At 40.4% G+C, this 25,619-nt stretch overlaps 2 protein-coding genes across 3 annotated transcripts in view; one reads left to right on the plus strand and one right to left on the minus strand.

Moving 5' to 3' along the window:
• Positions 1-24,260, minus strand: LOC129751578 (TATA-binding protein-associated factor 172-like). 2 transcript variants are annotated; one of them, XM_055747170.1, is made up of 6 exons: positions 23,716-24,260; positions 11,936-12,003; positions 1,410-6,233; positions 1,197-1,337; positions 891-1,134; positions 1-829 (listed from the first exon to the last, which is right to left on the minus strand). In XM_055747170.1, the coding sequence occupies exons 2-6, from the start codon at positions 11,944-11,946 to the stop codon at positions 335-337; spliced, it is 5,715 nt and encodes a 1,904-aa protein (XP_055603145.1). In that variant the 5' UTR covers positions 11,947-12,003; positions 23,716-24,260; the 3' UTR covers positions 1-334. The 2 variants fall into 2 exon arrangements, with proteins under 2 accessions (XP_055603145.1, XP_055603146.1); XM_055747171.1 differs by lacking the exon at positions 23,716-24,260 and having other exon boundaries at positions 11,936-12,005.
• The window catches only part of LOC129751583 (organic solute transporter alpha-like protein), a 181,635-nt gene that overhangs the window by 60,647 nt on the left and 95,369 nt on the right, over positions 1-25,619 (plus strand). The window lies entirely within an intron of this gene.

The following is a 25,619-nucleotide window of genomic DNA, read 5'->3' on the forward strand; positions in this document are numbered from 1 at the left end:
TTCAATCAAGAATTTTATTCTCCTACCTCTATTATTAAGGAAAAATGAAAAATCTACAACAATGTGTACTCCAAAATTCAATTCGGTGCCAATAATTTAATGAAAATCCAGAAACAAATTTGTTTAACGCGTTGTTTCCAGGATGGGGGATGATGCGCATGATAATATTCCAAGAAGTGAACAATTTATTATCCTTCTAATCCTAGTATAGCTGATGATAAAAGGCAGAGCTTGAACGCTCCAATTTCGTTTGCTTAGCAACTAAACCTATAACTGTATAATGTATGATAGCAAAACCAAGTACTAAACGCTAACCTGCGCGTCAGCGTGGGGACTAGTTTTTCTTCAGTCCTTCCAAAAATTGAGATAGGTCGTACTCCTCGTGGTACTGTTTATCGTCCCACAGTTCCGGTAGATTTTCCAGTACGTTTTTGAAGGTGCTGTTGCTTCCGTTCGAATCATTGGTCTCACCTGGTGCCGCGGAACTGGAGCTACCCTGGCTGGCCGAGGTTCGATCTGTGCCCCTTTCTTGCTTCCGACCATTGTCGTTCAACACGAAGAGATCCAACAGCTGGTCTGTGCCCATAGTTTCCATAGATGAGTTCTCGTCACTGACCACCGTATTGGCTGTCAGCAGTTTAAATTTTTGAAGTCCCATAATTTTCTCTTCCAATGATTTACGGGTGATCAGACGGTACACATTGACCACCTTCTTTTGACCGATTCGATGGGCACGATCCATGGCCTGCAGGTCCTTCATGGGATTCCAATCGTGCTCCACGAAGATAACCGTATCTGCTCCAGTCAAATTTAAACCTAAGCCGCCCACCTAGAATGAGAAAATGTTTAGAACTATTTCATATTTTTCCCGCCACGACTGTAATTCAAACCTGTGTCGTGAGTAACAGGACATCAATGCTAGGATCCCCGTTGAATTTGGTTACTATTTGATGACGCAAACTGGGAGGGACACTGCCATCCAGTCTAAGATAGGAAACTGCGGGTAAATGCTTCTTGAGTAGATCATTCTCTATGATATCCAGCATTGCCTTCAACTGACAGAAAATTAACGCTCGGTGTTGATTCACCGACATGTCCTCATTGGTACCGATGCCACAGTCGAGCAAAAGTTGTCTGTGGATAGAAAATGATGACTATCAGTTAACGATTTCTACACTCTAATCAGAATAACTTACTTAAGCGCTGGTAGCTTAGCAGAGTGCTCTATATCATCCAACGTGTTTCCACTACGACTAAACTCTCCAACGATAGTTTGAAACTCTGGATGTGACGGAGTAAGCACAAGCTTTGGATGGTTACAGACATTCTGAAGATACCTATGAAAAAGGAAAGCAATTAAAAATCGAACATATTAGATCAATGAACTAACTCATAATAAATAAGCTTACCTCAAAGCCTGGAACACATGTGTCTTCTTGCTGACCATCTGCCCGTCAATATTTTCTAAACATTCGCGAATGTCGGAGTTCAGATGGGTTCGAGAGAAGTCCTCATAGAGGCGTTCCTGAAGCGGACTCAATTCACAGAGCAAATCCTGAGTAATTTTGGGTGGCAAATCTGTCAGCACATCTTCTTTAACACGCCGCAGTAGAAATGGTAAGACCTGACGGTGCAGGGCTTCCATTGCTAGCGCTCCTGCCTCCTGATCCTTTGCCGAACTCTTAGGATCCCGGCTGGCCAAGATGGGACGTGAAAATCGGGTGCTGAATTGCTTCTCCGTGCCCAGAAATCCTGGCATGAGAAAATCGAAAAGAGACCACAGTTCCAGCACGTTGTTTTGGATCGGTGTACCGGAAAGGATCAGCCTATGATTTGCCACCAACTGCTTGATAGCCTTAGAGCTTTTCGTTTTTCCATTTTTAATAATATGACCTTCGTCAAGGACGCAATAGTTCCAATGTACGGAGCTGAAGAACTCAATGTCTTTGCGGACGATTTCGTACGAGGCTACAATCAGATTGTAAACTCCCAATTTATGCCGAAGTCTTTCGCGATCCACCGGAAGACCGACGTAGTGCAGCGGGCGGAGAAAGTGATTTGGAAGGAATTTTTCCACTTCGTACACCCAATGACCAGTGAGCGTAGGTGGGCAGATGACAATGCTCGGCAGTTTAGAACACTTCGGATCGAGGCTTCGTTGATGGTGATCCCCGGCTAGAATGCAAATCGCCTGCAAAGTCTTTCCGAGACCCATGTCGTCACAGAGAATTCCATGTAGCTTATATTTGTTGAGGAACCAGAGCCAGTTGACTCCAGACTGCTGGTAACTTCTCAACTCCGCATTTATTTCGATAGGTATTTTAAAGTCAGGAATACTTTTGGGAGTAAACAGATACTCGAGGAATTCTTTATCCTTTAGCTTACGATCTTTGAGATCTTCGGTAAGATGTCCGGTATCTGAGTTGATACTATCCAGGGGCATCAGTTGGATCAGTGTAGCGAAGCAGTGAGTTGAAACTAGTCTAACTGCTTGATCTGGGTCGCTCATGCGCCCTAGAAGAGGCACTACCAGCAGAACTACAAAGGGAACTATTTCGAAGTGGAGTTTACTAACAATGCAAGCTATAGCTTCGGCTGCTCCCTGACGCTTGATGACGTTTTCGATGGACGATAACATAGGTACAATATCATTGATGACCATTGTCATGACCACTTTAGAATTGACCAGAGCAAGCGTGGCCAAACATCTTCCAACCATATGTCTGATAGCTTTAAGTGGGTGTTTAAGCAAAATGCTAAGCTTAGGTAGTAGCTGAAATAGCTGATCGTGGAGACCCCGATCAATGTGCTGGGCTGCGACTTCAATCAGTTGAAGAGACGTTAGCAAATCAGTGGTTTCCTCAAGATTGATCACCTCACGACTAAGTCGTTCTATATAATGTTCATCGACTTTGGATTCGATCTTTTCCGTCATTTGTTGCCATACCACTGGTAGTTTCTGGGGTAGACTAGCTTTGAAAAAAGAACATATGGTAGTAATAGCATGTGTCGCGCCGAGCCTTTGCGTCCGAGCGTTCTTGCGGTTGACTTCATCATTTTCGTTTGCAGTATCATCAGCATTTGGAGCTTCACTAGAAACTGATGTCGGCCTGCCCGGGCCACGAGATGTCGATGCTACACCATTGCTTCCTTCCTTTGTCTTCTGTTGATTCATCAAGGTGATTATTCCATGATACGGATTGTTTTCCCCGTTATTTGCTGGATCATAGTGTCGCATTTCACGTTCTGGGATCGATAACTTTGGTGTGAACTCTATATCACTTTTAAGCAATGTGCACAAATTCAGCACAATCTTATTGTTTGGACAAGGAGTTCGTACTGTAACTTGGTCCAATAACTGGGCTAGATATTTGGCAGACAGTTTTTGAAGCAGTTCACATTCTTCCCTTTTAATTGATTCCATTAGAGGTTTAACAACTGGGTTCAACTTTTCCGGCAGGGTGTGCAAACTAACAACAGCTCCGGCCAACGATGCTTGTGTACTTATATGGAGATTATTTTGCTCCAACGAAGTACTAGTGTGGTTTCCCAACAGTCCTCTGCGTCGTTCATCCAGCATTTCTGCTGTTTTCGTTTTCAGACCATATTTGTTTTTTAGGTTCTCTGACATCACTGTACACAGCTGGTAAATTTGGTCTAAACTAAGAACTTTAACGTTCTCAAATTCGACGAACTGGATTTTATGTTGCTTCAAAGTGGCTAAATAATCTCTGCTTTCCTGTAGCAGCCGAGTGAACAGAATCGCAACTTCATCATAATATACGTATTCATTTAGGCATACTTTCAACCTATCCTGCAGTGGGGGCGGGCCTGGTGGTAAACTGACATCGTTACTACACCAGAATGCAATGACTAAACTTGCGATCAATCGTTGCAATGCCGAACGGGACTGTAGATAGCCTAACAACACTTTGGTATAACAATCTACTGGGCTTTCAATTTCGGGTGTATATTCAACGCCTGGAGCTGGCAACACAAGGTATCTGGAGAGTAACCCTACCATTTTAGAGCATTTGATGCGTGCCCGTATTACATTTCTTTCGCGAATCTCTAGTGGTATTGTTTCCGATCCTCCAAGATACAGTTTTTGCCTTGATGGTACTCCACTGCCGGACGATTCAAACGAGTCAAACTGACGCCGGCGTTCACGCATTTGAGTTGGCTGTATCGGTTTGCTATAAATCAACGAAGATGGATCGAACGCTAAGCGCACCGGCTGCATGGCAAGACACAACCAACTAGCCACAAATGGACATGAAGCATGTAACAGAGCAGAAAGCTCTGCGTTGATGATCAGATTGTTCCACACGGCCTCGGCCAACGATTGAATATCTTCCACATGCTCCACCAGAACTCGCTGGTAAATGTGACGCAAGGCTTCTTGAAGCAAAGCAGGAGGCCAATCTTGTACACCAAAGTTCAGCACTAGATTTTCCGTTGAGTTCACCTGAAGGATTGCGTTGGCTTCGGTTGCTGCCTTTGCGAGCGCTTCTGCTGTGCTTACAATAACTGAAGTAGCTTTTCCGTTAACTCCATTATTTACAGTTGTTGATGGAATTTCGGCTGGGTTCAAAGACTGGCTGTTGGTCAGAGTTTTCAGTGTCTGCAAAGTCGATCGCCTTACCGAAGAAGTACAATGGCTCAAAAATGGCCAAAGGCGGGGAACCAATATCGACATAGGTTCCATCTGTATCCAGCTCGAAGCATTGGGTAAACTCAGAATAGAAGCCAGCAAACCCATGAAACTGTTACATGCGGAAGCCAGCTCGTCTTGGTCCAGCAGAAGGTCCCACAATAGTTTTACGATATGGGAAACTTGTGCCTTTGAGAGTAATTTCGGTAGCCATGAGGCAATCGGAATCAATGTATCAGCTGCCACTGCTCCAACGTCATCAACGGAGTCAAACAAACCCGTCAAAACTTCGTTGATTATTACCGGCAAAAATGTTTGAACCAAATCTTCTCTTACTACCAACATATATTTGATGCCCAGCAGACCTCCATGGCGCACTTCCCAGTCCTTTTGCTTTATAAACGTTAGTAAAATACTGACTGTCTTGTGAACCTTTTCCAACGGAAGTTGTTTCAAAATAGTTCCCAGAACTTGAGCACATGTTTCCCGAACTGGTGCCACGACTTGATCGGAAACGAAATCTCCAAATCGATCCAGTGCCAGTACGCACAACAATCTCAATGTGGCATCTTCAAGCCATAACTGATGATACTGGTCCATTTGCTGTTTCGTCATGTAGATACTCTTACCAGCTCCATCCGAGTGACTTTTAAGAAGTTCTCGTAGAGCTGTCGCCGATCCATGGCGTGTTTCCCACCGGGGACTGAACAAATCCATATACAGTTTAAAACAAAAAGATTCCAAAGGCCATTCCGTAGCATCCACCCATGACCCCGTAAGATCTGGGACTGGTTCGCTAAATCCTGCTAGGTCACCTTTCCCCTCAAGCTTTGCCCTTTTCCGGTCTGGCTCCATGTCCAAAGATCCGTTACTTCCTCCTCCTGAATTACCTGACACAATCGCATTGATCGGATTGGTGAAAGCTTTTTGCTGCTCTCGAGCCTTCCTACGAGCCCTATTCTTCTCCCGACAGCTCAGTGGTTGTCCATCGCCTCCACTACTCTCTAGTTTCAATATTTCCTGAACCGGCATCAACCGCTCACTCTCGCCCATAGCTTGAACCTGTGCGCTTCGGTTCTGCATATCTTCGATGGAAACTATATCATCTATATTGACTCCGGTACTAAGACCTAACTTTTCGTTCAGCAAAGCACGCTGCCTGATCCACCTTTCTCTAGGGTCACCGACCTCGTTGTCTTCGACCGTATCAAATTCCGTACCTTCGGAACCCATCAACCGAGCGCCTCGATGCAGAACCGCTGCCAGGTCAAACTTATCAAACGACAGTCGTACCCCTTTGCTGTCGGTGTCGTCGATCAGTTCCTGTTTGACATCCACTTCGCCACCTCCTAGTCCCTCGGGCTCCCATTTGGGAACATTTTCCAGAATTGCCTGCACCGCTTGCGATGCTGCTATTCTCGTTTCCCAGTTGGTGCTGTGCAGGTACGTTTGTAGCCGGTTCAACAGGTTATGCAGCTCGTGCGGGTGAAGCCTCTGCACTTCGCCGATCTGCTTGGCGGCAGCCTTGCGCGTAACGGCCGCCGACCCCGACTCCAACAGGATAAAAAGCCGATCCAAACTGAAAGGAGAGAGATACAATGTGAAGATATTAGCAAATTGAAAATATTGATGTGAACTAGTTTTAGGATGGGTTTTATAATACACCCAAGTCGTTTATTACGCGTCTAGAGTCGAAACTTCCAACTGCGATTCACTTTTTTAGATCAGGTTGGTGATCAGAACTATCTCGGTTTTGTTGTGAGCAAAGCGCAGGCTCTAAGAGCATAGAACGCAGCCGTCCTTAAATCATAATGCCGAATATCCATTACGCCAAATAATTTCATATAAAACGGCGTAGGACCGAACTTAGAATAGCTTTCTTACTGCACGTTCTATTTGTACTACACTGTTCCTTAGGCACAATGAAAACCATAATAACAATAACTCGTTTGTTTGTTGTAAGCATATTTCAAGCCTCCTCTTCAATACACACATTCAAAAGCCCAGAGCTGACTCCGGCGTGTCCTCCTAAAGTTGGGACTTATCCCCTTCAACGACGTGCACCGGATTGCAGTCGTCGCCTTCATATCGACAACCTTTTTCCGGTTGCGGTAGACAAGAAACTTTGCTCAAATACTCGGCGACCTGTCCCTGAAATCCGACTTGCGGTTCGATGATATTCCAGTGGCTCCGACCTGTCGACCTTCCATACTTCATGGCTGCATTACCTCTAATTGGCTATTGGCTTTCAGTTGGTTTCCGATCTCGACACCCTTCCACCGACCCGAAGCTTTCCGTGCGCTTCGACGCCTTTCCTGAATCCTGACGCCTCGCGTCGGTTCCGGATCGACGATCTTCCAGTGGATTCCGGTCCGATGACCTTCATCTAACCCGATTACCTCCCAATTGCACCAGTCCAACGACCTTCCACTTCCAGTATTTGTTTGTTTATTTCTAATGAACAGACCATGTGCATTGGTGCAAATCACGACTTCAAATTAAAGTAAAAGTAAAATTTAAATCTAACTACAGATTTTTCAAAACACTTATGTAAATAACTTTGGAACGTCGAAGTCGAAGTGCTCGGAAAAGCGGTTCAACCTTTTCATTACACCGATGAGAACACTACATCTATATAGCTATGAATTTCCTGGATGCTGTGTCCATTGGATCTCACACAAACAGGAATAGCTTCGAGTAACGAGGGATAATCGATTGGCAATGTCAATCGATCGGTGACGAAAGAAGCGCGTGTTGCATTTCTTCGGGCTTCAATAGTATCTATGTCCATGAGACGGCATCGAAGTTCGTAGCTTGGCAAGCGAAACGAGTCTTGCCAGTTAAGGTGTCTAAAGGCATATCGCCAGGAGTGCCGCTAGATAGGCTCAATCCGTCTTGTAGTGAGAACATCAGACAGACGATGCATATTCGAGTACTCCGCGGAAAAAGCTGCCGTCTTCGTGAGAAATTGATGACTGACATTTACTGCGATCCAAGGCAGGCCGTCAGTGTGTGAAAAGATTAAATTTATTGAGCAGGAAATCGATGTCGTTCTGGCCGTTTATGGTGTAAAATAGTTTAAAATCATCACCATTTCAAAACTTTCTACCGTGGAGGAGTGAGCACATATCGCCAAAAAATTAAGAAAATAATCGGTCATAGATTACTACCTTGAGGCACACCGAAGGAGGCAGAGAACTGGTTGGAGTCAGAGAGCCTCCCTTGCGAACTGTCAATTTTTGTCCAATTTAGAAACTGCGGAACCAGCATAGTAAAGGGTCACAGGAATCTTAGCGCCAAGCTTGGCAACTTCGTGGTTCACTTTGTCAAATGCTGTAGACAAATCAACATAAATGGTGTCGATTTGAGACTAAGCAGCAAGACTTTTATGAAAATAAGAGATAAAGATCAACAGGTTAGTTGACGTGGAGCGTTTGGGCACGAATCCCTGCTGATCGTTTGAAAAATTACGCTCACAGGCAAATAAACATCGCCGGTGTCATCAAAGGGCGCTAGAAATCGAGATTCGGAAACGTAATTGAAGATGGATTGGGCACATGCTGCGAAAAGATGAGAACGAGATTTGCAGAGAGGCGCTTGAATGGAATCCAGCAGGACATCGAAGAAGAGGCAGACCCAGAAACTCGTGGCGGCGAAACCTAGCCGCCCAAAACGAACTGTCGACGAGAGTCTTGACTGGGACCAAGTGAAGACGCTGGCTTCGGATCGTCAACACGTTACCACGACCCTATGTGCCGGTAAGTACAGGTAAGTGAGTAAGTACAGGCAAATAAACCAGATCCAGAATCACCAATTCGAACAGTTTGGCCATCGCACATAAAGCCGAGATTCTACAATAGTTGTTGCCATCTTCATATGCCCCTTTTTTATGGACCGGGAACATGTAAGCTTCCTACTAATGTTAAGTGAAGGTGGCTCTATCAAGCGAAGCTTCAAAGATGAGCCTAACAGGAGTCAGAAAAAAGGCATAAAACGTTTTAGAATAGTCAATGGAAACCGATCGGGCCTGTAGAGTGGGAATTTTTGAGTTTAGCCGCTGCTTTAGAAATCACCGCATCCTCGACTACAATTTTGCTCATGAAGAAGCCAAGTCGCGAATTATTCCGGACACTTGGCTCCTGTCCGACGGCTTTCTTTAGTCTACGACTCAACGACCTTCCATAGCACCAGTCCGACAACCTCGTTGTGGCTCGTTAACCTTCCACTGCTGATTCTACTTGCTACTATGAGACAAATCTCAACATCTTTCCACCAGACACCGACGAATTCGTCTTTATTCCTTCCTCAAGAAGGTTATCCGGTTTGTCAGAAGGACCAGTTGCTACCAACTCTTCAACTATTATCTGCCGCAACAGCAGATGAGCTGTGTACAAGTGGTTGAAGTTCAGTTGAACGATCTGTAATTTCGTGATGAAACCGCCCCAGCGCGCCTTATGGCAGGCGGGGTGTTGATGCAGCACTTGGGCAGTGGAAAGGAGAGACTTGTTCAACCTCCAAGCAGAACAAGTCTCTCCTTTGCACTGCTCAAAGTGCTTCCTACAACAGATTATGGGCCCAGCACTAGTGGAAAGGAGAAAAAGCGGAATCAACAGTGGCAAGAAGTGTCAGTGCCGATGGAAGGGCAACGAGCCGAAGCCCGGAAGGACAACGAACCAGGAACCATTGGGAGGTTATCGAGGCAGGAACCAGAGCCACTGGAAGGTCGTCGGTGCAGAGCCATATGGAGGTCGTTGAGCTAGGGCCACTAGAAGGCCGACGAGTCGGAGACCGTGGAAGGTTGTCGGACCAGGAGCCAACTGTAAAATCATCAAATCGGAAAGCCAGGTGGAGGTCGACAAGTCAGGAAATACGGGAGGTCGTCGGACAGGTGCCATGGAAGGTCGGCGAGTCGGGAGCCAGCGGAAGGGCGCCGTGCTATTGGTGAGGTCGTTGGACCCGTGCCATGGAATGTCGATGGGCTGAGAGCGTACCGAAAGCCGTGGATGGTTGGCGGGCCGATATCATGGAACGTCGTCAAGTCCAGGTCCAGGTGGTGGTCGTCGAACCAGGAGTCACTGCTGGACTTGCGAGCGGGGTACCGCAGAAGTCGCCAAGCCGGTGGCATGGACTGAAAAGCCAAGTGGAGCTTGTCGGGCTGGAACCACTGGGAGACGCAGGCCTCAGAAAAGGCGTAGAGGCGAAGGAGAAAGCTTCGAGCCGCAGCAAGGGAGTCGAGACCAGGCAGATGGAGGTCGTCGGATAGAGCCAGATGGAGATCTTCGGATCAGGGATCATGAAAGGGCGTCAGACCAGGAGCCAATTGGAAGGTCGTCGTACATGGAGGCCAGTTGGAGATCGTCGAGCCAGGAATCATGGAAGATCGACGGGCTGGTGCCACTGGTAGATCGTCGTGCCGGAAGCCAGAAATAAGGTCGTCGAGATGCAACAGGGGCGAAAGCCTCGTGCAATGAAGGCGATGAATGAGGTCCGGTGCCTGCGTTGAAGAGGAGCAGCCCCATCTTCAAGAGGAGCCGCCGAAGGCAGTAAGAAGACTGCGAATGTGTATGTTGAGGAGGAGTGTTGAGATTAGTTTCATCGTAGCAATCGATGGGACAAATAACAACATACACATAATTGAAAAACAATTATATATGTAACCATAGGGATGGTTTTACTATAAATACGATTTTAAGATAGAAAATAAAGTATTCCAAGTTTTTCCTCCAAGCAGAACAAATCTCTCCTTCTGCCCTAAGGGGCCGTTCACTAATTACGTAAGCACGATTTTGGAAATTTTCAACCCCCCCTCCCCCCCTGGTAAGACAAAGTAAGATTTTTCAAAACCCCCCCTCCCCCCCTTGTAAGATCTTACGTTTTTTTTTCTTTGAGAAATTGACACGTTTTTTTTTATAAAACTTGAAAATATTAAAAATGTGACATAAATGCTTCACAGCAGAGCACTTTTTAAGTAAAATTTAAAAAAAAACTGCATTTGAAAAGCACAATCTATACAAAACAACACATGAAATGTCATAAACGATTAATGAAAACATTATTCAAGACGTAGCATGTTTGGGGTAACAATAATTTACAATACATTTCCAAAATCGAATAAACAATATAAAATCTAAATTCCGATTTAAAAAAGCGAGATCAATCAGGTTAGCACAAGGCTCCATAAAAATTGTTATGTTTTTTACTTGAAAATCATAAAAATCTTTAAAAAAAATATCATTCTAAAATCTAAACTACTAGAATTGGGACAAAAATGTTAAACGACAATCACGTTGTCAACTAACTTAAAAGCTCAGACTCATTCAGTGGTAAGCGATAAAGTTTTAGGATTTTTTTTTGGTAAATCGTTTGTATAATTAAAAAGTTGGATAATGTGATTTAGTGTTTTTGATGGCATGTTGGTTCTCTATAAATTTTATAAAACCTGCAATTTATATTTATTAATTCAAAGCTTTTAAAAGATAAATAACATAACAGCAAAATTAACCAACAAATTGGTAGAGAGTAAAAAAACCTGAGTAATGAATTTTTAATGTAACATTTCTTACGTAAGATTTTTGGAAACCCCCCCTGCCCCCCTAGTAAGAGATCGTAAGCAAATGTGAAACCCCCCCACCCCCCCTATGTGCTTACGTAATTAGTGAACAGCCCCTAAGTGCTTCCTACAACACGGGGTACCCAGGATTACGTTAGCTAACCAGTTATATCGCAACTAAACCTGTGTTCGAGTCAGGGAGGACCGTTCCTCATCCGAGGACGCTTTTTGAAAGTCTTAAGATCTTGAGTCACCTAGTGAACTCCTTCTGCCTACCCTATTCAGACGAAAGGCTTTTGATGGTATTCTTCATGGATGTTGAACTTGCTTTTTACCAATTTGACAATCCCGGCTATCTTTTCCACCAATTGATCAGGAACTGAAAATTTCTGCAGCTCCGGGAGCTCAAAAGCATTTCTATCTCATCATCAATCGCGTCAACGATGTTTATCGATGTCGCAACTGGTTGGTCGGGCTTCCATACATTGATGAACGGTGATTCGTTGATAAGAAATATAAAAACAAACTGTATATGCCCTACATTAAGTAGCTACGTGAGCTGTCTTCCTCTTCAAGCGATATTTCACTTGTGAATGATAAAAAAAGACTTAAAATTAAAATTGCTATTCAGCCCTCACAATGCTCCATTTGCTGTTAACTTTAGAGGACATTCTATCACCCAATGGTTTATGTTGTTAGATTTCGGCATCTGCCAATCAAAAGTTACTCACCGGGAAGTCATTTTTCAGCGTGTGGAACTTGCTTCGGGCCCAAAACTGCTCCTAACTGTACCGCAACACTGAAAAGGAAAACAGAAACAAACAAGAACAAAATCGGTTAGTGTTCGGTCCTTGTGAGATAGGCTTCAAAAATAAAACATCAACTCTTGGTGCGCATGTCGATGGTGAATCGTTACCCCATCTTTCCTATTTACCGGCACAAATTTGGAAACTAATAATTACAAATAAACAACGGTCACGAAAGTTCGCCATCGTAATGGCAGGAGCTGTATGTTGCAATTATGTTTTATTTACGCGGTACGATTACGTGGTAAATTTGACAATATCTTACGCCTTTTTAACAAGTGGATTATTGAAATTTTAAAGTGAAAACTTTGTTATCTTGTTTCATTCCTTTTCACTATTCAACCGTTGAACTGTGAGCGATCCACTTTGTAAAGCAATATAACCTTCATAATAATTAGATTGAATCTTCCAATAATTGACTCAGCTCTGATGAACTATATATTTAATTCATCGCCAACATACATGAGAAAATGCAATTAAGCGACGACTCATAAACACTCAGTTAAAACAGAGCAAATTACCGCTCAAACATGCAACTTGTCGTCGGCTTGGCTTGCGAGAAGTGGCAGTGCAATGTATTGAGAATAATCTTTAAAAAGTGTTCATAAAACAAACCAAATAACCAGCGGCACACACCATGGGCAAATGAATGATGGACAATTGATGATGTGCCCAATACGCACATCATGGAACAGAACTTGTCAAACGCAAACTATATTCGTATACATGATGTAGAGAGTTGGATATAGAAATAAAATATCTCCTATTGTCATCAGCAACGCGCGGTTCAGTGGCCTGTGTAAATTGGTATCATCTCATAGTTTGCATTGTATAGTGTGTACGTAATTATCCCGGTCATCCATTCTGACAACTTGATAAATTAGATTGCGATGCATGATAGCTTAAATTGACAAGGCGAAGGGACTGGGGCGGCGGAAAGATGTCGAGCTTTTGTGAGCCAAACGGTATGATAGAACTTTTTCCCTACAGCTGTGACACAGCAATGAAAAAAAACTTTCAAATAGTGAGTAAATACATGTATATAGGTAATCACTGAAGTCAGTGAGTTAACAAGCTACTCAACAAATTCCGTTAATTAATCGCAGCTAGATGCTTTGATACAATTTATAAAGAGAACAAATTTGTTTGGTAATAAATAAAACAAGTTGAAAATCAATCGAAGGTTAGTATGGACACAGAGAACAGACGTACAAGCTAGCCCACGAAACTTGTGTAAAATATTCAACGACCGTTTTGACCGTTTTGACCAAGGTCTTTTGATACACTAGGTTCTCCGACTTTCACAGTAAGTAGGCGAGGAGTGAGCGGGGCTCTCAATGAGTTTGTTTATTTTTTGCTCAGCTTTTCGGTGGTTTGTTGGTAAACAAACTTCATGAGTTCCGCATAGTTGCATAGCCTACATAGCCAAAATGACTGAATCGGGAATTCGATATTCGGTAACACCTCCTGAATATATACCCACCTTGGTTTTGACCCAATCTTTGTTTTTTGGCTGCGCCACCAGATGTCTCCAAACACACCAAAGGGAAGTGTCAAAATCAAACTGAGACAAAAAACAAAATTTTGGTCAGTTTTGAACAGGCCGTATGAACTGTTTGGCATGTTTCAAGAAAATCGTTTTTGAAGTTTCGTAAAATTTTCGTCACGTTGCATAATGGAAAAATATCTAAAAAATTTGATCCCTCTTCCTTCAAACTAGAAAGTACTAAATTTTGAACAATGGGATGCAAAAGTGATTCTCGAAAGTATCCCGCTTCGAGATGTCTAAAATTGGTTCTAATAGGTAAGACAGACCTTAAAGAATGTACCTAATTGACTGGATATAAATGATTCGTCCTCTGACGATAAACGTCCAAGAAGTGCAAAAATTTATCCCAAAACTGTTAGTGAGGCAGTAGTGCAAAAATAAAGGGAGTGAAATCCTGTCTAATAAAAAGTAACTCTAATTGCATTTATTTTGCAAAAAATTGAACCCTTCTATTTTAGAGCAGCAATAGTTTAATTATTAATGTGTTCATATACGATAAGAAGCCTTATCGAAAACTGGCTCTTGAAAATTTGATTTGTAACTTTTGAACGGCGCAATAGATGACACTGTTGCAGATCTATTTTTAACGTATTTTTTGGATGTCAGCATTTTAAAATTTTACACACTTTTTTGAAGATTTTTTGTTCGAGCTTGTACGTCAGATCTCTGTGGTATGGATGGATTATATGACGCCGTTTTGGTTCCAGTTATTTAATGAAACATATTTTAATCTTTCGGTCATTTTAATTTACTGCCAATATTTGATGATCCTCAGCAGACACTTATGACAAGAATTATTTCTACGGAAACAGTGTTTTCTCGAAATCCGTGCTAATTGGGAAAACCATGATAGTCCCAAAATCCGTTTAAAATTTCGAAGATGAGACTGGTATCAGCTCAAGCAACCAGAATTCCCTTAAAAAGGTTCCATAGAAGCTTAATCAGCTCTCGTTTGTGTCTGAAGAGAATGCTAATCAGCCCAAAATTTAAGTTCTTAAAGCTACTTTCAAGTTCGTTTAGGGGGCTGTAGAGAACGCTATTCAGCTTCTAAGAGAATGTCAAGAAACTTCTACGCGCCGAAAAAAAAATCCAATTGACAGATTGCTCTGACAACCACATGTCAGATTGCTAGGTTGCCGGTCTATCATGGTCTATCTCATTGATTTTAATCATATTGTTTTGATTACAAAAGCTGCTTACACGCCTAGAGAATTGAACCGCTGCTCTCTAGGTTGCAATGAAACTCACCAGCCTCTCGATCAATCGAGCAATAGCTAATTGCCACTGTAATGATTAGTATTTAAACTTAATGTCATTTGAGATGATTGAATGAGTTGGTCAATAGAAGGTACCTTATTTCGTTCAAAGGACTTTCAGTACACAATATGAATCATAACAAAAATTCGCATTATCAAAAATTTATTCGAATATCTTATTTAACATTTATAAGAAAAATTCGAAAAAATCTTGAATTCCATTTGTAAATATCAGTACAGATATAAACAAAACAAATACCATGACAAGAAATTGACAGACAGTTTTGACATGTCGCTTGGAATTCCCATATAGGTTCTTTAAAACACCTTCAAGTATCTTAATGGTGCGCTTTAGAATGTTACGCGAAAGTTATTGACCTTCTTGAAAAACATTTTTGACATGTCGCTTAGAATTCCCATATAGGTTCTTTAAAACACCTTCAAGTATCTTAATGGTGCGCTTTAGAATGTTACGCGAACGTTATCGACCTTCTTGAAAAACATTTTTGACATGTCGCTTAGATTTCCCATATAGGTTCTTTAAAACACCTTCAAATATCATAATGGTGCGTTTTGGAATGTTACGCGAACGTTATCGACCTTCTTGAAAGAAGTTCCATTGAAAGCGCCTAGAAGTTCTGTTAAACTTTCCGTAAAACTTTGCAAAAATATGTTGATCACACGATACATAGAAAAATCCTAGGTCATAGTCCTATTTGCCACTGGTAGTGTTCGAGATATTGCTGGTTGTTTCACCAACACTTTTCAATTTTGGGACAATCAACCTCAAAATCGACTATGTAAGTCGACCGGCTGCCCGTTTTTTGTACCGAGAGTTTTTGAGGTTAATTTTCCCGCCTCATCTGTACACGCTCAGCAAGTGTGCGTAAGAAATGTCAAAAACAACTTTATTGTATCCAATTGATTGCGTAATACTGAAAAAAAAAAACAAAAAAAGAGATTTTTGCCCCCTCCTCCCCCTCCGAAAAAGCGTTTACATTTGGGAAATCCCGATCCCGACCGACACTCAAACGGTTTGTGCGGTCATTCAAGCAGTGTCATACAAGATGCAAATCGTATTCACAGCGACAGAATTTCATCGCATTTGTACGAATGTTGTGTAGTCTGTGGCCCGCTTTACAGTTTCAAAATCAAAAAGAATCAAAAGAATTTTCTATATGGGCTTGTGATATAGCTCAGTTGGCAAGTCTGTTGTAGCCGATGTCCGCGAGTTCGAGCCCAAGAGTAAACATCGAACACAGTTGTACCGGATAAGTTTTTCAATAACGATCCGCCAACTGCAACGTTGATAAAGTCGCGAATAGAATTTTCTATATGGTCTATGACATTGTTGTTTGAAACAAAGTTTTTTACCGGGAATTGATCAGTGTTGGAAGTGGCAAAAAAAAATGCAAGTACAAACATCAAAATGTTGTCGCAAGAGGTGTTTGCTGATCAAAGTTATTCGGAAGTGATCTTTGAAGAAATCTTCGAAGACACAGAGCCAGTCGGTATAAATCATTAAAACGGAAATAATGATCCTGTTGGAAAAATTCAAGTTGTCCCAGGAGACCATCAACAGATGCGTAGGTAAGAGCAAATATTTTTTGTGTTAACCTATTGTGAAATGGTTCAACAAATTACGGCAGGCAGGTAAAACACCTTTAGGCTTTAGTACTGAAATAAGGGATGAAGGTAGCCTTTACCCCTCCCGCCAGGACCTTAGCGCAACGGTTCTAATAAAAAAAGTCTGAAAAAGGTTTGCATATTTGGAAAAAATATGAGCTACGGGCAATTACTCATATCATTGTGGACGAGTTCTTCGACAGATACGAGAAACTGCTGCCTCAGAAATTGTTTCCGAGTGAACCCATGGTAAGTATTCCTAAACTCTTAAATAATAATTTAATAATGTAATGATCATTTTCATGAACCGTTTAGGAAACTTGGTACCAGCCATCAACGATGATTGACCCTTTAGGTAGCAGAATAAAATCACGCAGAAGAGCGAGGGGAAGACTACAGTTTTTCTTTAAGAAAAACCCGGAAATAGGCCAAACATCCATGGCGCTTCAACCCGTACAAGAAACTCTTTCTGCAGAGAGAGGTAAGAAAATATGTTGTGTGTGGGAGAGAGGAGGAGGGGGAGGTCTTAGATGATCGAAAATTGCGTCACATTTAGTCTGTTCAATGAAGTCGGGTCGATACGGGTCGAAACATGTAGAAATGGATTGACAGTTTATCAACTGTGATGAAAATTTTTCAAATTAAAATTACCTTATCTAATCTTCTATCCGTCTATAATCTTTCAAATTATTAAATATTCTTTCTCGAAGAATATAAAAATTTCACCGATATAGCCGATAAAATATTAATTTCATAAAATAAATTCACGGTGATTAACACTTCATTTTAAAAAATATTTTTAAAGCCGTTTTTCTCGATACAACGTTTTTACAAATTGGACAGTCTTGCCGGCAGCGGCGATGAACAGATATTCACAAGTCATTTTCAGTCTTGTGAAGCAACATTTTCATACACGGAGAGCACAGTGATGCAATGTTTTTTTTCTATATTATACCTCGTTTTGCTATTGCTATATACGAAAGTTTTGATAGCATAATAATGCCAAATTTTGCTATTATGTTGAGACTGTAAAGACCGAGGTGTAATTAAGATTTTTAAAATTAAGCAAATTTAGCATGAATGTGCTATCCGCTAAATAAAAATAGGTGGTATGAATAAAAAAATAGCAATTACTTCGATAGCTTTTACTTTGCTCGAACTTTTGAATGGCGAATTTTGAAAGTGTCTACTCAACTAGTTATGAAAAAGCAGAGTAAAACATTTACTTTCAACCAGCTCCGAATAAAAAATATGCATGCCATTCGAAGTATTTGACTCACAAAACTGCTCGAAAATAGCAAAAGCAATTACTAGAGCTTTATTCATATCAGCTAATGTTGCGCTAGTTTTGGCTGCCAAGGTATAATACCAAAATTTGGTATCATTGGAATAAAAAAGGAGACTTAGGGCCAGTGTTCCGAATACTGATCATTGGACTGAGCGATGAATGACCCCATAGAAGTTAAAATCCCTATGATCAAATAAATTTAAAAGAAAGAAATAACTAATTTTCAATTAATGTTCCTGTTTGCAATTCGCAACTGAAGATACAGCAATCGTGTTGTCAAAAAAGATATAAATAATCGCTTTACAGATTAAATAAATGACGTGGACAACTTAAGTTTAATATTCAACACCCAGTACCGAAATGGGAATCGAACCCATACTATCAGTTGACCAGCGTACTCAAATGTTCTTCACTCACTATGAGAAATAACATTCACCTGTTAAAAATACTCTTAAACGAAATATGTTTTTTTTTTGTTTCAATTGACTTTTTTCCTCGCTGTGTTATGTCTTTGAAGTTCATAAAATCCTGATAAAATAATTAAGATTACGGTACTGTCGTAGAACATTCGTAGAATAATTTTTTAGAAAATCTATCCGTTCAACTCAAAACTTGTGCTATTTTTCTAATAAAATGAATTTATTCTTTTCAATTATTGAGAGTTTGATGCAATAAAAGTATCCGTTTTAAATTTTTACACCTAAAACCAATATTTACGCCCGTACCGTTGCATGCAGTTGCTCTGAGTGTTTGTTTTGATTGATTTTCGGAACATTCCATTTGCTTGGGGTCAATCTTGCCTTAGCAGTTGACGTAACCGGTAAAAATTCAAAGGAGTAATAGTTTAACATATTATATTTATACATTATTGTTAACTTGGGTTTCTTCTAATAAAAATAAAATAAAGGACACACGTCTTGTTTGATTGCAAGTCAGGATTAGAAGACCTGATTCTTTTATTAAGAGTTACGCAGAGATTCGCCAGCGAGGATCTCATTTTAGTATTTTCTAGAATGGAATTGTATCTGAGGTCGAATGGCTATTTCTAGAGTTTGTTTTGATTAGGTCGTAAGAACCATTATAAACAAAAATTATGTTATTGACTGCAAACGATTGATAAACACGTATTCTATGTTAGATAAAAATTTGGTTTCATTCAGTCAATAAATAACTTGAATATTAAGATTAGAATTTAAGACGTATAACGACTTTCTTATTTTTGAGTGCGATTTGGTTTTAACGTCCTTTTGCGTTGCCTTGCATTGTCGTGAATGCAAAAGGTCCCAAAATAACAGTTCGGCAAGTTGGTTTATGGGTCCTTTTGCATTTTCGCGGAAAGTGCAGAATCAAGAGCCGAAAAATTAAAAGTAGCAATCGGGAATCATTCATAAGAGTTGTTCTTTGCTTTATCAGTGCAAACAATGTTTCCAATTTATTGCTGGTAAGTTGAATAAACATTACTTTTAGGCTGAGCAAATGTTTACCTTACATTTTTTCACTACAGAGGCAGCAAAAATAAGTTATGACCTTTGGTGTGTTTCCGCACTCCCTGGGTTTAGCGGAGGCACCAGATAGTAACTAGCGATGAACAATCAACGTTCGAGAATGCTTCCTTAAGGACAGTCTAAAGTAGCCCGATTCCGCAAGCCTCTGAGCGGGCACTCCCACATGTCACTGCTGCTTCCTGCTACCGCTAGCATTAAATTCGGTATCTGAACAGGAAATTGCGAAGTAAATTACAAATAGAATCAAGTTTTTGGATAAAATTTAAAAAAATGCTAAACGACGTTAGCGCCAGATGTGTAATGCAAATGGTCGCAAGTGCCCGTTTGCTCAAACAATTAAACTGATGCTCATAACGAATACAGTAGCATATTTCTCACTTGATTTTGTATCGCATACTAAATTTGTAGATCTTTCTGAACTATACTTTAAATACTAGAATAAAAAATGTGTTACGAAACTTCAACATCGATTTTCTCGAAACACGTCATGTGGCTCATACGACTTAATCAAAACAAACTCTAGATTTAGTTGAATACTACAGCAGTCAACAATACTGTCAATAATTACAAATTCATCCGGTTAAATTAGGATGTTCTGTTTGAGAATATTCACAGTGAAATAAAGTGTTCAGTTTACTTCTGCATAAGCTTGAACAGAAGCCAATATTGTTCATTTAACACTAGAAGGACCGGCAAATTGAATATACCTATTCGGACCGTGACCAGTCAAAATGACTGGTAAAGGAGAAATTTTTTCTATCATAATATTTTAAACTTTTTTCTTTTGAAATTGTTTTGTTATTTATTCGATAACTTTTTTGTTATAAAATGGAAATATTTTTTCACCATGGGTGCACGGAATCACCTCATTTTGGCATAGTTGACGAATGCGTGTATGTCATAAAATGAATATTTCAAATAAAAACCAAAAAATTAAAACACATTATCAATCTAATTATAAAATCATGTTAGACGGCTATGGATATTAACCATGGGTGCACGGTTTCACTTCAATTTTGTTTTAGTAGATATTTTCTAGCATCCATCGCTCTGAAATTTTTCAACACATTGCCTATAAATTATACCTGATATTGTAGGTTTTGAAGCATATTTTTTCTATAAATAGAGCAATTTACCATGGGTGCACGGATTCACCGCTGTTCATCCAAAATCTTTTTTTTTTGCATGCTAAAGGTAAAGAATTAAGACTTTTATAGATTCAAATGTGTTATATACATGGTTTTTCACTATGGGTGTACGGATTCACCGCGTTTTAATCAAATATTGGGCTTTTTGCAAATTTTTAAAAAGCATTTTTATAAATCTTAACTAAACCAAAGTCGAAACCATGTCTTTCATGTTCAGACATAATGATTTAAATAACGATTTTTATTTTAAGTTCCGTTTTTTCATTCCTGGAAAAGAAATATTTCAATTTTATCTTGAAATAATAAATTTATTTATTTTTTATTACAAAACAGGTTTTTGCAATCGTACATTTATCTGATAAGATCTGATCAACATCCAAGAAATTGGAAAACGCTTACCATGGACCGAGTGAGTTTTAGGGATTATATGCATCAAGTTATGTCGTGCGGCGGAAAACAGTGAAAATAAAAATAATGAATCAACATTGTGTAATGTACACGTTGATTTGTTTTTCCTTAAAAGTTTTTAAATTGACAAATATTGTATTTCAAATACCTATCATGTCTAACTCAAAATTATGTTGTGTTCTGAAGCAAGTTGAAAACTATTTCACTCTATATAATTTACAACGGTGAATTTGCAGCCATTCCGTGCACCCATGTTGAAATATCCGCATCCGATGTGGTCTATCAGATAGGCTGGCGCGAGTCTGGTATAGGTATGCCAGGTTCAAACCCCATAATTTGCCGACAGGTAAGATGTGTTTCCTCTTATAATAAGAATGTTCAATCAGTTGCCAGCTGGCCAGGTATATACACGGGTGTGGAATACCTGTAAGTGAACTTGCATTGGAAATTTGTCGAGCCTAATAATCTACTTGGGCAGAAACTGCGGTGAATCCGTGCACCCATGGTGGATAACCAACATATAAGAATATATCGTGCACCCACGTTGAAATATCATTTTAATTATTCAGTTTCATCGCTGACGTCTTCAAATTTGAATAAATAAATACTCAATTCATTATAATACACTCATTCTAGTTTAGTATAAAACATATTTATCACCTAAAACTACTCGATTACTCGAATGGACATGTATTAAATCTAACATAACTTTTACAAATCTTGATGAAATTTCGCCAAATTTTGACAGAAAGTTCGATTATAGTTGCGCAACAAAACAGACCAAAAAAATTGGGAGTCAAGTGCTTGAAGCGCCACACAGCGGCCAATCCGATAACTTTTTCTTCAAATCTTCACGACTTCGCATCGAAAATCAATAATTTCATAACGAATGACACACTTCTGCCCACCATAAATCAACCAGGAATCATTGTCTTGAATGTAGCTTGCAAATGAAACTAAAAGCAAGCGAAAATTTTTTATTTTGTTTGAGTTATAGGGTTGTGAATTTTACCAGTCATTTTGACTGGTCACGGTCCGAGTGTCCATGGCGAAATTTTTCTCGCTTACTAAAAGAGCTAAAGTCTGCTTCATTTAATATTGGAACAAATTCTTTTGCTCATTGTGGCGCTCCTAGTGAACGGATTTGGAAACTTTTTTCACCCACGTGTCGGGAAATTCATTACCTTTCACCATGTATTTATGTCATAACACCAAACGATAGCATTTTGTAAACAACCGCCATGGAAGCCGAACGGAGAGATCAAATTGTGCACAGTTTTTTTGAAAATCCATTGTTGTCGGCATCGAAGCTAGCTAAACAGCTTAAAATGCCCAGAAATACCGTATGGCGTGTTATCAAGCAGTACAAGGAAACATTGACGACGGCTCGGAAGCCGCATTCGAAGCGTCGGAGTGGAACTGTCGACCGGAAACTGCGTGGGAAAGTCATCAAGGCCGTCAAGAGGAGTCCCAATCTTTCGGACCGCGATTTGGCCAATAAGTTCCAGGCCGCTCACAGTACGGTGCGACGAATTCGTCTCCGGGAAGGAATAAGGTCATTCCGAGCCAGCAAACAGCCAAATCGGACGCTGAAGCAGAACAATGTGGCCAGAATCCGTGCTCGAAAGCTGTACGAGCAAGTGCTGACCAAGTTCGACGGATGTAAAGTCTGCTTCATTTAATATTGGAACACAAACAATTGCGTGTAGTTCAGTCATTTATTAACGAATTCATAATTTGTTTTTCATACAAATGTAACATTTTCTTTACTCTTTCATAAAAAAAATTAAAAAAGTTATTCATTGCTGTTTCGAAGAAATTCTCGTACTCGTACTCGTAAGAAAACTGTGCACAATTTGATCTCTCCGTTCGGCTTCCATGGCGGTTGTTTACAAAATGCTATCGTTTGGTGTTATGACATAAATACATGGTGAAAGGTAATGAATTTCCCGACACGTGGGTGAAAAAAGTTTCCAAATCCGTCCACTAGAAGCGCCACAATGAGCAAAAGAATTTGTTCCAATATTAAATGAAGCAGACTTTAGTGAAATAAAAAATACACAGTTTTGTAGAGATTCAAAATTCTTGAAAAGTCGTATTTTTTGCAAATTTTTAAAGCGAAGTATGCAAAAGATATTCAACAAACAAAGTGTCCAACCAGTCATTTTGACTGGTGCGGTCTTTCTAGTGTTAAATGAAAATTTTAGAAATATCGCTGGTGAACTGGCAGCAAAACACAAACTTCCAATCTAGTAGGTACTTCACTTTTCTTTGTCGGAAGTCGAAAGTCCGGACTTCCGAATTAAAATTTAGTGCTGGCGCGATAATAATACCAGTGTAGCCGACCGGCTCAGAGCCCTGCCAGTTATAGGAATAAGTATTGGTGTGTGCATCGCAAGCTGACGCGAAAACGGAACACAGATGTATGCAGCGTGCCGTCGAATTTGACGTCCCGCACACACAATGAATGGAAGTGATGTTGGAAGTTTTCCTCCTGCACTCCATTCATTCATTCATTCATTCGCGCAATGATAGATACGACACGAATATGATTGTGTGAAAAATCAGCCATTTAATGTGAACTCTAAGGTAGGTATTCTAAATAGAATTCTCCTACTGCTGGACAGCATTGGCCTGTTTGGCCTTACCTAATTCGACTGGTTGACTGGGCCGCGCTGCATCTAGAGCTGCCATTTTCCTTCGATTACGTTCTATATTTAGCCCACTCGAAGTTTCGAAACCGCGAGAGGAGTGCTAGGGTAAATATGACACTCCAACAGAATACCAGACGAGTAATATTTCATCGTCTCAAAATGAATGTTGGTGGAAACAGAAAAAAATATGACGATTGAAAAATGTACACGCACTCATTGGGCGTCATCTACCCAATAAACATGCTATCCCGTAAATTAATTCTCGGCTTACCTCTGTTTTCTACACCTTTCAATTTTCCTCAAATGATGTTGGACAGCTACTTCCGGTTGTGGTTCCGACCGCATCACATAGAAATCTTATGGGGGAACACTCGATGTTCTTCCATTTTTACCGCAAAGATACAGCTCTAGCGTTCTAGATCCTATAAACAGGGCACCATTATTCAAACAAACATCGACCCAATTCCGGCGGATTATCCTTTTCCCGTTTTCAGCTTTAGCTTCACAGTCGGTTTTCCACGGCTCACTTGCTCAAGGCCACCCCACTTCAGCACTTCGGCCAATGCACACAAAAAATTGCTGATAAGCACAGGCAGATTCAGCAGGCCATTCACTAGAAACACACACAACACTGTCACTATCACTGCACAACCCAGGGGGAAAATTGATTTTTCAGAGAAATCCTGCATCGTCGAAGTTCAAATTTATACTGTTCGCCATTCCACATCTGCGAGTTAATTTCTTTCATTTTTTATCTTGGTAGTAGTGCCACAGCATATCGGTGTGAGTGAACTGTCAAAAATGCCATCCGACGATTCAGAACATGCCAAACTGTTTGTTGAGAACTCAATTTAATTGATTTAGAACCAATTAATAATGAATTTTTAAATTTAGACACATAAATAATTAAAAAATCTTTGGATTAGAACAACAAACTTTCAACATCAGGGTGTATTTATGAGCCAATTTAGGCCCTCTTCCTTAATGCTCTAAAACAGCTGATCAAGCCGCAAACGTGAGCAAAACAAAACAAACGAAACGTCGCGATTACACTCTGCAGTTCTCGGTAACCAGATGTGAGAACATAACCCCTCTATCTGAATAAAAGCTGTTTCATCCGAAATTAAGAATGAGTTCCTCATTAAAAAAAAAAAAAAACTACGGATACGCTGGGCAGGACATGTTGCGAGTATGCCGGACGACTGTCCAGCAAACGATTGTTCGCAGCGAATCCGGTAGGAACAAGACGAGCGAATCATAACTGAACCGTAAAAATCAACTGAAAAAACAATGATCGTCCTTCTAATCTTATTCCCCTTATCTTTTCTCTTTGTGACGATTTTTATGAATGATTTATTTAAAAAAATCAGTGGTGAATTTTGAAAAGCGCGAATGCGCCAAATGTAATTAAATGGAGTTATCAGCTGGGTGATAAAATACGTTAAGAGCTCTACATTTTGAGTGCACTTGCACAGCGTTAACTGAAGGATATTTGGTTTTCGAGAAACAGAGAAAACAAAATAAAATTTTTGCTGGGAGCTTACGGAGCTGTCAAACTTTGAACGCGTTTTTCTCGAAACAGTGATGTTTGCGCATTCGCCGTATTCAAAATTCGATACCGAAATATTATTTCTCATCTCGAATTCCGATACAATGACGTTTTTACATGGTATCGTTTTTGAGTTTTTGATTTGGGAGGATGACTGAGCATATGAGTAGTACCCTACTTTTAGCGTGTGCTTGGCGTCGATCGGCGTCGCGATGGTGCAAAAGAAAATGAAAAGCAAAACAAACCGAGGGGCCTGCAATTACCTGTACATATTTTTCTTCATCGAACCCTTTAAAGACTGTTAAGAAACCACGTGGACATAAAACGTGAAATTTTGTAACGCTGACCTTTGGTTGACAGGATCCTTGTCCACATTAATATCAAAAAATTTTTTATGGCTAGATAAATAAAGCTTCACATTAAAAGGGTCTTTAGTAATTTAAGGCACCCGTTCGGTGGGGGCGATGGAAGGCGACACGTATCAACGTGAAATCGTCTTCAACGAATTTTACTTTTTGGTTCGAAGAAACTCTCTTGTCAACTGGCTGCGCAAATGGGACGAGGGTGAGTTTCAAATAAAGAATTTACAAATAAAAAGCTTCCATTCAGATACCAAGTGCGATTTT

The sequence above is a fragment of the Uranotaenia lowii genome, chromosome 3 (assembly GCF_029784155.1).
Source record: "Uranotaenia lowii strain MFRU-FL chromosome 3, ASM2978415v1, whole genome shotgun sequence".
Lineage (NCBI taxonomy): Eukaryota > Metazoa > Arthropoda > Insecta > Diptera > Culicidae > Uranotaenia > Uranotaenia lowii.

Bases quoted from the DNA above. Each gene is read 5' to 3' on its own strand.
- LOC129751578 (XM_055747170.1), bottom strand. The intron at 1,338-1,409 runs GTAAGCTTATTT...CCTTTTTCATAG, and splicing joins CATGTGTTCCAGGCTTTGAG to GTATCTTCAGAATGTCTGTA. The intron at 830-890 runs GTTTGAATTACA...TTCTCATTCTAG, and splicing joins TCCTGTTACTCACGACACAG to GTGGGCGGCTTAGGTTTAAA.